Source organism: Pundamilia nyererei, unplaced genomic scaffold, assembly GCF_000239375.1.
Source record: "Pundamilia nyererei isolate P.nyererei 1_Seehausen unplaced genomic scaffold, PunNye1.0 scaffold00134, whole genome shotgun sequence".
NCBI lineage: Eukaryota > Metazoa > Chordata > Actinopteri > Cichliformes > Cichlidae > Pundamilia > Pundamilia nyererei.
Window position 1 is genome coordinate 1,435,138 of NW_005187535.1, and position 12,406 is coordinate 1,447,543.

Below are 12,406 nucleotides of genomic sequence, written 5' to 3' on the forward strand. Positions count from 1 at the left end.
TAATCTTTTTTAAATTAATTTTTCAATGAAAATCACAATTTTATAAATGTTTGTATTTTATTTGTATTTTATTTTATTTATGAAAATTCTTGTTCCCAACGATCCTCCTAGCAGGTTGATTTGATAAACATTGCACACTAAAAGCTAACTACCCACTAAAACTTTGGCTTTCCACTGGCAGAGGGACTTCAGTGTGTGGGATACAGAGTGGGATGGGTTGTGGAAAAACACCAATAACATCTAAAACTTACAGCTAAACACTCAGGTTGATAGGTCTGTAAAAGTAAATAAATAAATGTATAAGTAAATGATTATGAATTAAAGATAAGCCTGAAGTTTAGCTATACATTTGGTTTCATTGATGCAAAAACGGCTCAACATGAGTGATAGGGACACTAAGCTCAGCTCCAACTAACAGATATTAAACTAACTGAAGTTACTGCAGCAAACTGGCTAAGATTAGTAACATTGTCTTTGTAGGCTGTACTGTCATGATCTGTGCAGTCTGGATTTTCCTTCTTTCTCTGTTTTCTAAGCTGGAAATATGAGTCAAGTGTTCTTACTGGACCCACCTTCCAGTGGCACTTTGGATTTTTCTGGGCTTCAGCTCTCAACCCTGGTTCCAGTATCAACATGCAGGGCTTGTACCTTCACTCGCTGCCAAATTGTTGTTACCTCTAACTGGCTCATGCAAGTTCAGGACTAGTTTTTGCTTCATGTCACATTTAACCTCAATTTCATTTTTCTCCAATAATTATTTTGGTGAAACGAGAGCTGAAGTTTTCTCTTCCCCATTCCCAAATCCCAAACTCACCACCACACTTTACTTGTTTGAACAAGATGCTCGGCTCACCTTTGATGTTCTTGTGGTAAAACGATTTGCCTTGCGGAAGCTGTACTTGTCAGTCATTGTTCTGCCGGGTAGCAGGATGTCTACATCCACATTATGCTCTGGTTCTTTAGCATTGATCCAGTACTCTGAACTTGCCTGGTACACCATTATGGTAGCCTGAAGAAGAATATACGCATTAGACTGAGTCTTTCTATACTGACAAAAAAATAAATAAAAAATCGGTAAGGTTTTGCTACACAGACACATAATAAACTGTCAGAGGGACTTTTGTTTTACCTGAGTTGACCCATAACCTCCATCTCCCTCTTGGTACTTGCCAAGCCATCTCACAATAGGTGTGGCTTCCTCATAGGCCTTTAATAAAGGAACATAAGCAACTAAGTCAGAAGACATATCCCGCAGTCATGGAAAAAATGTTTGTCTGAATCATTAAATAAACAAACAGTAGAATTCATGGCTATGTTTAATAATAGAAGAGCAGTTGTACATGCAGAATGCAAGGAGAACTGAAGGCACTGGGACTAAAACCACATATACATGAGGCTGATGTCATCAACACACTATGATAGAAGAGGCTTCAATTTTCTGGGAACATAAATAAATCGATAGCACATAAATAGATAGACCTGGTGACCAGTGATGGACATTAAGAACAACTGCGAAATTGGTGCAGTTGTTCCAATTGCACCAATTGGAACAATTGGTGCCCCCCCCCAATAAAAACTCAATCAATGAAGAAATCCCAAATATTGAAGAAATTTCAGTTTGCATCAGATGGGCCCCACTTTTGTAGCCAACAGTAACAGCCAATTTTATCTTTATTTTTTTTTATCATTTTATTATTTATTTATTTATTTATTTTTAGCTAAAGCATGTAGCATTGTTACTATGAGTCTATTACATGCTGATTATTAACCTAGGTGAATAAAAAAGCTAAACTAAATTCAAAAAAACAATTTTGATAGACCTTCAGAAAAACTAAGCCAACTATTGTTCAAGACAACGTAAAAAAAATAAATAAATCACAAAGTCATTTATGCCTTTCAAGACTGAAAAGTGTTACATGCTAGCTAAAATTAGTATTGGCTTTTATCAACTTTACTTGTTTATGTAATTTTCCCAGTTTGTTTTGAGGGGTTTGATACACCTCTGTTGTATTTTCAGTGTAAGTGGGATTTGCTCACCTCAGCCTTGATAAGTGCTAGCAGAGCATAAGCTGTGGCCTCCAGTTTGTAATAAAATTCATCACGTACTTGCCAGTGGGTTCTGTCTGTGGAGGATCCATACATACAATTACAAAAAAGTTTTACAAATACATATATTTCGTTTTATTATTACTATTATTATTGTTAGTTGTTGTTGTGTTAACAAAATCTTTAAGCACACAAAGGCACTAAGTAGAAGGATTCCACATTTCTCTCATTTTTGAGAGCTGCATCTGCTGTATCTATTTTTCTGTCTCCCAAGAGCGTGTTTTCAGTTGTTTGATTTTAACTAGTAGATGGAATTGACCACGAGGCATTTTCATTTAACAAATAGGCAAGTGAGAGCTGAGAATTCCCTTTGATATGAGTATGAATCAACTGTTCTGTCGCTACATAATGCCATATATATATATATATATATATATAATAAGAATTGTAAACCAAAGATTGCTTGCACTTGCAATTTTTACACAGACCTCAAACTTAAACAGAGAGTAAATATCAGCTCTATCTCAAACTTATTCAAGAGTCATACTCATCCCTCATCTGAGGGATCATCTCATAGTTGACACCTCAGATGAGCTCAGTCATAATTAGCATTTTTTGCCCACATTCACAGGTTTTTATACTGTGAATATGGTCACTATCTGTTAAAATAGAGCCATGTTCAGGGCAGTGCAGAAGTACCCGTGTACTTCTAAATATCTTTGGTAAGGATATTTTTTTAATTAAAATCAAGGTTTTTGATTTTTATCTGCGGAATTTGGAACTTTTTGATCAAAGTGGTATACCTTGTTTGGGATGAAAGTCGTCCTCAAACATATCTGGATCACTAAAACATAAATACACTAATTTAATCTTATGTTTAGGACAACTGTGTGAAACCACCTGAACTGATGAACTTGAAGAGGATCTCCTTGTTCAGTTTGTTTTCATTAGCCAGGGCATATGATGTCATTGCAACAGAATAAGGGTTAATGAGGCTGGGTAGACGCTTCTCCAGGTAGGCCACTGCTTTATTAATACTGTTTTGTAAACTCTGCACATGAAGCACAGACACCAAATGAAATATATAAGATAAATGCAGAAGATAAGATAAATCAATGAGACATAGATGCAAATATAACATCCAGATATAGTATATGGTCTTTGATATAACTTTCCTAATGCCAGTGGGCTGCTGTTCTCCAATTTATTTGTAAATTATATAGAACAGTCAAATTGTTTATCTACACTATGTATTTCTTTTTATCTAGTGGATGTACAGTGCATGTAGGTATATACTCACATTAACAGAGGACCTGCAAATTTCTCGAGACTCCTGCATAGCAATCAGGCAGAAGGCTGTCATGGAGGCATCTGAATCTGTTCCTAACAGATCGCTCTACACATACACATATACAAAGGTAAACATTTCATTTTTGTATACAACCAAATTTAATAAATATTTTTTTATTAAAATTAGGAAACTCACACGCATCGATTGACTGTACACATATCCAACTTCTTTAAACATGCCATCAGGTTGCTGCGTGTTCAGGATGAGAAACTTGATGGCATCACAGATCACATCTTTATCCACTCTGATCAGGTAATAAGCCATTGCAAAAACCTTGGCAACGTAGGCAGTCAACCTTACAGAAGAGAGAACATGAGCACCTCTGGATTATTTATTTTTCCCTAAAACAATACATCCATTATCTAACAATCATTTTGGAGTTTTGCTGACTCACCAGGTGCTGCCATCTTCGCTGGGGAAGACTGCAAAAGAGCCATCTTGCTTTCGATAAGTAAGTTCAGTTGTATAACCTGGACAAAACCAAAGGCAAAACATTTCATTAATTACCAGTCAACACTTGACTGAAATTTGCTGATTTGATACCATTTTGGAGAGCTTGTCTGCATGCCTCTGTGTGTTAAGCTACCTGTTGTTATGTGCTGAAGAGCTTCGTTACGCTTTTCAAAGCCCACAAACTCCCACTGATTTGTTTTGTCCAAATACATGGTTGCAATAACAGGCAAGGTCATGCCAGCCATGTTCTGTTCTCCGCAGCCCCTGGGCTGTTTGATTAGAGTCCCCATAGATTTACCACTAATGGCGTTCTCCAATAGTGTGCTCATTTGCTCTCTTCCTGTATAGACATAAGAAAACCCACAGTTACTGAGTTGGAAATGGGGCTAATCTATTGATTACAAAGGTCAACAAAAAAAAATCTTTTTGTAATCATCAGAAACCACAACACACTTTTCTAAACCAGTTTTTGAGGATGATTCCAAATCTGCTTTCAGGTTTTTTGTTTTTTTTTACAGTCACAACAACTTTTTGAATTATGAGTAATATTAGTTTGCAATGGACTTGCATGTGTTTTTTAATAAACCAATCTTTAACTGTTTCAATATTTTCAGTGCGAACTCAGATAGGCGCACGCTGTGGCATAGATGTAATGGTCATTGTCGGGTAGCTAGCACTGTTTATTCAAAATCTCTTGGCATATGATTTGTTAGCTTTGTGTTAGCTTTGGGAAAATAAGGTTCTTGGTCTTACCACTTAGAAATATTTGTGTTCTTGCAGCTGTATCTGGAACCATATCTGTTTCAGGAATGGCACTCTTGATGATTTCCACTTGTTTGCCATCTAATCGAAGAGACAGATAAGAAGTTAGTGGATTCTGAAATGATTGTATATAAAATAAACAAATAAATAATGAATAAATATATTTTGTTAAATATAAGTTATATATATTTCGCACATTGCAACTATTTAAACAGTAAAGTTACCTCTTCCTCTCCTAGCAGGGTCTAATAGTAGAGTTTTTGTATTATACGTCAGTACACCTGGAGGCTGAAAAAACAGTAGTTTTAAGATAAGGAGTAAACACTGTCTGAGTAAATTGCTAATACAGATAATTGCCTGTTAAAATCACAAAGAATTGATTCTGTTCATCTTGATCTTGCGTTTTCAGTGGGAGAAATGTTTCGTCACTCTTCCAAGTAATTTCTTCAGTCTCAGCTGATTGCAGGTTTCCCCAACCTTATAAACAGTATATATTTACGTCCAGATAAAAAGAATCAATTTGGGTGGCTTTCCTTACCTGGATGTTTGAGCAGGCATCAATGCATGTTGAAATGTTTTTAAATATTTTCTTGGTTATGTTACTCATACTAATTTAATTTGTTGTAACTGCCCTTGAGTGTCAACAGAAGGTGTATTGGAGACAATTAGTGGTCTGAGACAGAAATGAGAGGTTCAAACCATTCTCATATGATATATCGAGTGCTGCAACAAATCTTTCTTACCACTACCCGCAGCATCTTCCTGATACCATCACTGCCACCATCTCTAACAGCTGCTTTAATCTCAATAGGAAAAAGTCCTTCCTTCATGGGGATAATGGTAAATGCTACAGCCCGTGTTGTTCCACTCCCAACAGTGACCTCCTGACGATACTTCCCGCGCTTATGAGCTGCACTGCACAAGTTGGTTTCTTCTTTCAGATCCACACGCACCTTGAAATGGGTAAAGATGGACAGTAGATTTTTTTTAAAAGCCACGACAAAAACCTAAACAGGTGGAAAACAGACAATGCAGATACTTTGCATTGAATATGGGATCACTGAATAATTCCATGACTGCGAAAGTCCCATATGATAACATATAGTTGGCCCACCACCATCATTCAAATTTTAAGTGTAGAGATTAAAAGATGCTGGTTGACATGTTTTAATAATCTTCATTCCATTAGGAGAGATTTTGCAGAAACCTACCTGTTACCCTTGACACTAAATCATATTTTTTAAACATCAGTTTCATCAGTCCTCTTGGCATCTTGGCATGGTATTTCCAGCAGTTCTAACTAATTCTGCACATTGGGGTTTAATAGCACAGACTCACTCTGATAAGCTCGTCTTCATAGTTGTGGAGAATTGCTTTAATTTCCAGCTGCTCTCCACGGACTGCAGAGTATGGCAGTCTGAGATCAATGAAGAATGTCTTCTGTACTAAGATCTCTAAATCATCATTCACACAGATACCTTCAAATGAGAGACAAAATAAACATAAAACAAAAGCAAAAGAAAGCGCGAGACATTTGTGAGTGGAAATATAAAATACAATTTATGTTAAATCTAAAAAAAATAACACGAGTTGTACTTCTTCACTTTAGGCAACAACTGTAACAACTTCAGCCAACTGAATACTTTAACTCTTCAGTTTTATGTTGTGAGTTGTGAGCTGTGCGTGATACGCTTGACACCAAACCAAATGTTTTCATCTTTCTTTGGCCAAATGTACATATTGTATAAAAATGTTTACATATAGTTTCAGCTTTCTGTTGAACTGATAGATCAATTTTTTTTTTTAAAAGCTAAGGTTGGTGTAACAATTTCGAAACAGGAATTGTACATATAAAAAAGAAAAATTTGTGCACAGAAACAATTCTCACCATGAGTCCTTGACATACTAATGCCAGTAAAGTGCCAGGCTGTAATTGAGTCAGGTAAAGGTATATCATTTTTCTCAAATGTTGTACGGCTGAAATAGAAAAGTCCCATCAGTTTCAGTGGCAAAAAAATTCCTTAGAGAAGTGGAACGAGTTTTTGTGCATTGCTTTTTTATTGGCTGTACTTACCAGTTTTTGATGTTTTGAGTGCAATTTGGTAGTGTGAAGTTAATCCAAAGCCAGCTTTCGGGGAAGCTCGTCCGAACAGAGATTTCATAGCTGTTTATGTAATCATCATCAAGCTCATCTAAAAGATGTGATCAAAAAGTACTGTTATACTTTTTATATGATGAGAATGAGTTTTTAAAAACTAGCATACAACTAAATATATAAACTAATATACGTGATCTACCCAAAAAGAGTTTTCCCATCCCCAGTCCCCATCTCTTACTGCGAGCCAGTTTGAGGGCTTCCACTTTCCTGTCAACATGCACTTTTTCCATCTCCTTGCAGCAGTGAAGGAACGCCTCTGCACAGCCTGGACCACCCACAATATAGTCGCGTCGCCTCTCACAAATGTATGGAACAGGAACATCCTTCATGCCATCTAAACAGCACTCAATTTGTTCTTTGTCCTGATATTTAGATACTGAAAAAAAAGGAAACCACAGAGAAAAACCTTTAGATTACAGAGTTTAAAGTTCATTAAGAATGATCATGTACAAAGGGACGGTGACATTTATGTCTGTAAATATTTTAACATGACAATTTAACAAATAAAGTGACTGTAACAGTGGTCTGTGGTTTTATTTTCCAGTTCACAAAAGGAGACTTTGAGTAATGGTGAAAAGCTTGAATGTGCTTTGCTTGATGGAAAAGTGTGGTGGAGTGCACAGTGCTAAGTTTATGTAGAGTGTGTGCAAATGGGTGAATATAGTCTGATTATTTATTTTCTGTCTGATATTTCATTTTTGTTATAATCACTGGTCACAGTTATCACGAGACTCTTACTGGAAATTAGTTAAACCAGTATAAACTTGTTTAAAGAATTTTTTTCACAAGACAAATACTTGATGTAGATATGCAGGAGTGAACCAGAGCAAAGTCAAGAAACAATAACTCTCATAGATAGATGATGCCACAAATGCATGAAGTCTAGTCAAGTCAAGTCAAGTCAAATTTATTTATATAGCACATTTAAGAAAACAACTGTTGACCAAGATAAAAACATAGGAAGACATGACAAAAGTTAAGAAAATAAGCAGATTTGAGTAGGAACTAAGATAAATAAAAGTCATACAAACTCATTCTGATATAAAAGCTTAGGAATAAAATTGGGTTTTCAGACAGGCTTTGAAAGTGTCCAATGTTGGGGGGGGGGTCCTGATGTGAAGGGGCAGTTTGTTCCACAATTTAGGAGCAGTTACAGCAAAGGCCCCATCTTCTGTGTGCTTTAATCTGGACCTCGTGACAGCTAGGAGCATTTGACCCACAGACCTCAGTGATCTTGCAGGAGTGTACCAATTTGAAAGATCAGAAAGCTATGAGGGTGCTAACCCATGCAACGCCTTAAATACAAATAATAAAATCTTAAAATCAATGTGAACTGGCAGGCAGGGCTGGCTTACATGTGCCAGTTAATAACCGTGCTGCAGCATTTTGGACCAGCTGCAGTAGGCTAACTGATGACACACTGACCAGAGTAATGACTATTACAAAAGTCAAGGCGAGATGAAATGAAGGCAATAGCCCTCTCAAAGTCTCTAAAACAGAGACATGGCTTCACTTTTGCAAGTAGCCGAAGATGAAAGAAACTGGTCCTGATTGTAGCATTAATCTGTTTATCAAACATTAGATTACTGTCAAAAATCACTCCTAGGTTCCCCGCAAATAGTTTTTTATACATTTCTAAGGGGCCAAAGTAGTAATCGTCACAGGAACAAAACACAATGACCTCTGTTTTCTGAAACTGTGCAACTTTTTCCTTGTTTTTCTTCTAATAACTGTGCACTTTGTTTTTACCTGCCAAGTGTCTGTGAACTTTGCATTCAAATATAAACCACCATGACACTTTCCTGCATGCGGTCAATCAGCACAAAGGTTCTCATCACAACAAAATGCTTCTAGGAAGTGGTTTCAGCAAAGCAGCAAGCTTAAAGAAACTAGTAAAGTAAGTCTTTGACAGTTCATTCTGTCAAAGACAGAATAGAAATAGCAATGTCTATCTTTGGCAGTTTAGGATACTCACTCAAGCTGGTTCTGAGGTCAATCAAAGTGGTAGATCGTTTCCTTCTGCTGGTGGCAGGACACTTCAAATCTGAGTTTTGAAAACAGAAAAAAGCACTCCCTTTTGCAATCCTAAGACATCAGTTACAGTTTAAAACACATTCAAAACATAGTCGCTTGAAATGGCTTATTTTCACTTTCATATAACACTACTTGCAGCTGATTATGGGATATCTATTAAGGAAGAAATTTAACAAACTGACTTGTTACAGCAGTGGCAAATTCAGTGAGCTCTTTAGATGCACCCGTTCTTTCATAAATGTTTGATAAGGCAGACTGCATGGCTAGAGACTGAAAACACCCGAATTCCAAAAATAAGAGATTATATCATATTCTTTATTTTCTCCTAATAGTTTATGTTAGAAGCCACTAAAACACAGAAGTAGGAACTTAAAGGTTATAGTTAACGCTTTAAGGCAATCAAATTATTCATTCTAAGTCGATTTTGAAAGTAAGCCTTCACTTTTTGGGAGATGCTTCTTCTAATGCTTTGAGAAGAAGGTATATTTCTACAGTAGTAAATGAACAAATTTTGACAAGGCAGGGAGCACCAACAGAAGCTAACTATGTCCCTTCATTGTACTGTTTCTATATAGTCATTTTTTTTAGTATGAGCTACAAGCAAGAGAAAATAAAGAGGTAGTGGACTAGCATGGCCAGCAGCAACCTAAAAAAGGACCATTATTGGTTTCCTTGTTTTATACAAGGACATTTACCATTTGTAGGAGAAAATGAAATCAGTTTGTGTGGCTCTCAGTTAGTCACTGTTACACTACTTTGACAAAGTCAGTGTGATGAGTAAAGTAGGGTAACCTGTTCTATGTGGTGTTCCAGAAGTAGTGCTGGCCACAAACAACAGTCCAGCATCATAGAAAACATTCATGCTGTCCTTTCCTCCACCTGGTGTGCAGCCTGTGTCATACGCCGCTATTATTTCCCAAATCTGCGCAGAGTGGAAGCAAATCAAATGAACCATGCGAGTCTTAGATAGTAAAAGTAGACGTTATAAGTTAGGGTTAGGAATTTATTTTATGAGACTACCATTTCCATAGACAACATTGGTAACATAAAAAAATGCATGTCTCTAAACTTTGAACCAATAAAACATTTCATAAAAAACTCAGAAAAGTTGATTCTGTTTATCTCGACCTCGCATTTTCAGTAGGAGAAATGTTTTGTCACTCATCCAAGTGACTTTTCCAGTATCAGCTGACTGCAGCTTTCCCCAACCTTATACAGAGTACATTTGTATAATGACTGAAACTAGCACCATGGGTTGTGAGGTCAGGTTTGTGTTATTATTTGATATGCAAATTGTTGCGACCATTATCAACAACCACTGATCAAAGACCATTGATCAATGACCATGAGTACCATTCACAGAGAGTTGGGGAATGTCTGGAATCACAACAAAGATTAACCCTTAGGCCCCCTCCTCGATTCAGAGATGGCCTTCTCTTTTTCACGTACTATGGCCTCCTTGATTTCCTGTTCAAGCCAGTGTTCCTCCCTGTCCAGGATGTGTACATCCTCATCACTGAAAGACTGGTCACGGGCCCGTAGGTGTGAACACAGAAGTACTTACTCGGCTACGCACTCTATTTACATCTGCTGTAAAGTGGCCACTCTTTCAGTGATTAAGATGTACACATCCTGGATTAAGTAGGGACTCAAGGTGGCTATTTACATGAAAAGGGAAAGACCATCTCTGAATTGAAGAAGGGTGCATCTTTCACCATCTTACAATGCTGTGATTGCAGCTATTCCCCAACTCTCTGTGAATGGCACTTGAATGGCCATTGATCAATGGTTTTTGACCAATGGCTGTGAGAATTTGCTTATTAATAATCAAGAAATTGACCCATTGTTCGCCAGTGGTGCTAGTTTCAGTCATTATGCAAATATGCTCTTTATAAGGTTGGGGAAACCTGGAGTCAGCTAAGACTGGAAAAGTCACTTGGATAAACGCAATGTCCAGATGAACAGTCAGCTTTTTGGAGTTGTTAAAAGACATTGCCTTTTTCTGGGTGAGGCGGTGTTTGTTGTTTATGACGTAGACGCCTTTGTCAACTGCCACTAATCCCACTGTGGCTCCTGGATCTCCTGTGACCTTCAGTTCAAACTTCCCGCGAGGCTTATAGTTATTATATTTCTTTTCTTCCAGCTTCAGCTAAAGGAAAAGAAAATAGGAAGAGTAGATGTTTTGCCTGGGTGTCTTTTTTAACTTAGTTATTGTTATAATACAATGAATAGCTTAACTGTGTGTCAGTGTTGTGTCTCACATCTCCTACGCAGGAGTGCTGTATATCCACCTGAACGGAGTCTGATACCACTTCAGTATTTACATGGTAGTACGCTATGATGCGGAATGATGGCAACATCTCTTTGGTAATTAGAACATTGTGAGAAATCAGAATTTGACGTTCTGCCCGGAATCTGTCATGTTTTACCAGCTGACCTCTGCTCAGGATCTGAAGACAAATTTATACAATTTACTTATCCATCCTGTTACATAAGCTGCTGTAAGTAATTACAACCCAGTCATTCATATTTTCAAACACATACAGACAGGTATAAAAGGTCTCTTACCAGATATGTGATATCATATTCTTCGTTTCTGTTAAGGTTTAGGCTGAATTTGAGGTTTTGTCCTAATTTCACCTCAGCTGTTTCCAGTCCTGCAACAACAACTTTTTACAATCAGTACTAGACACTTTGTTGGCTCTCAGAGCTATAGAGAGGATTATCAGCACGATTTCTGCTGTCTTATCTTCTGATGTCATTTTACGAAATTCCTCACCAATATGAATGTAATTTCTGCTTGTGTGAGGGGTAACTATCATGGTAGCAGATCTTTGCCTTGCTGGTAAAATGTTCTCAACAGCAGTCGTTGCCTGTAATTAAAGGCATACAATAGATTATACACAACTAATATAAAAATAATACAATGATAAACAAACAATACAATGACACTAATTTTGTACTAGATTAAAACTATTTAGCCTATTTTTAGCTAACCTACAGTTGGCTAACCTACAAACTACTGGCTATTTCCAACCACGTAAGAAAAGTTATATAACATTTTTAAAGCTGTGTTCTTTCTGACATACAGTGAAATAAAAAGACTGATGAGTGCATAGTTGGCAATAACTTGGCAATAAACAACATTGCAAAACATCAAATTGACAATTAAACATACAGTAATAATGATGTTTTCGCTGTTTTCCACTGTATTGATGCTTAGCTTTGCCATGCCGTTGTCTGCAGTGTGCCCTTTCACATCACCAGGATTCACCACAACAGGAATATCTTTTGCTGGAGTGTTATCAGGGTTCAAAACTTGAATCTGCCATTACAACAAAGAAAAACAAAGATCAGCATAGTTTATTTGATATTAAGCACATTCGTTTCTGAAAACAATATAACAAAAGCATAAAAAATAACTAAAAAAACCAACAATAACAGAAAAAAATTATTTTCATCTCAATTAAACATGTTCAGTAAAATATTATACATCACATACACATTATGTGTATATTAAATTTTATAAAGTTGTTTTGCTCATGAAACATTGAAATTAACACATTGAACTCATTGAAGCCCAATTGCCAAACCCTCCCCCC

At 36.8% G+C, this 12,406-nt stretch overlaps 1 protein-coding gene across 1 annotated transcript in view; it reads right to left on the reverse strand.

Moving 5' to 3' along the window:
- Positions 1–12,406, reverse strand: part of LOC102208279 (complement C3-like) — a 125,673-nt gene that overhangs the window by 58,826 nt on the left and 54,441 nt on the right. The window contains exons 10-31 of the mRNA XM_013913489.1: positions 11,983–12,129; positions 11,584–11,677; positions 11,373–11,461; positions 11,066–11,254; positions 10,801–10,953; positions 9,597–9,726; positions 8,746–8,814; positions 6,949–7,146; positions 6,687–6,804; positions 6,501–6,589; positions 5,951–6,090; positions 5,356–5,565; positions 4,837–4,900; positions 4,604–4,693; positions 3,984–4,190; positions 3,792–3,867; positions 3,533–3,692; positions 3,347–3,442; positions 2,947–3,097; positions 2,038–2,123; positions 1,130–1,207; positions 854–1,009 (exon numbers count right to left, since the gene is read on the reverse strand). Of these exons, the coding sequence (XP_013768943.1) occupies positions 854–1,009; positions 1,130–1,207; positions 2,038–2,123; positions 2,947–3,097; positions 3,347–3,442; positions 3,533–3,692; positions 3,792–3,867; positions 3,984–4,190; positions 4,604–4,693; positions 4,837–4,900; positions 5,356–5,565; positions 5,951–6,090; positions 6,501–6,589; positions 6,687–6,804; positions 6,949–7,146; positions 8,746–8,814; positions 9,597–9,726; positions 10,801–10,953; positions 11,066–11,254; positions 11,373–11,461; positions 11,584–11,677; positions 11,983–12,129 (2,790 nt within the window). The remainder of the gene's footprint in view (positions 1–853; positions 1,010–1,129; positions 1,208–2,037; positions 2,124–2,946; positions 3,098–3,346; positions 3,443–3,532; positions 3,693–3,791; positions 3,868–3,983; positions 4,191–4,603; positions 4,694–4,836; positions 4,901–5,355; positions 5,566–5,950; positions 6,091–6,500; positions 6,590–6,686; positions 6,805–6,948; positions 7,147–8,745; positions 8,815–9,596; positions 9,727–10,800; positions 10,954–11,065; positions 11,255–11,372; positions 11,462–11,583; positions 11,678–11,982; positions 12,130–12,406) is intronic.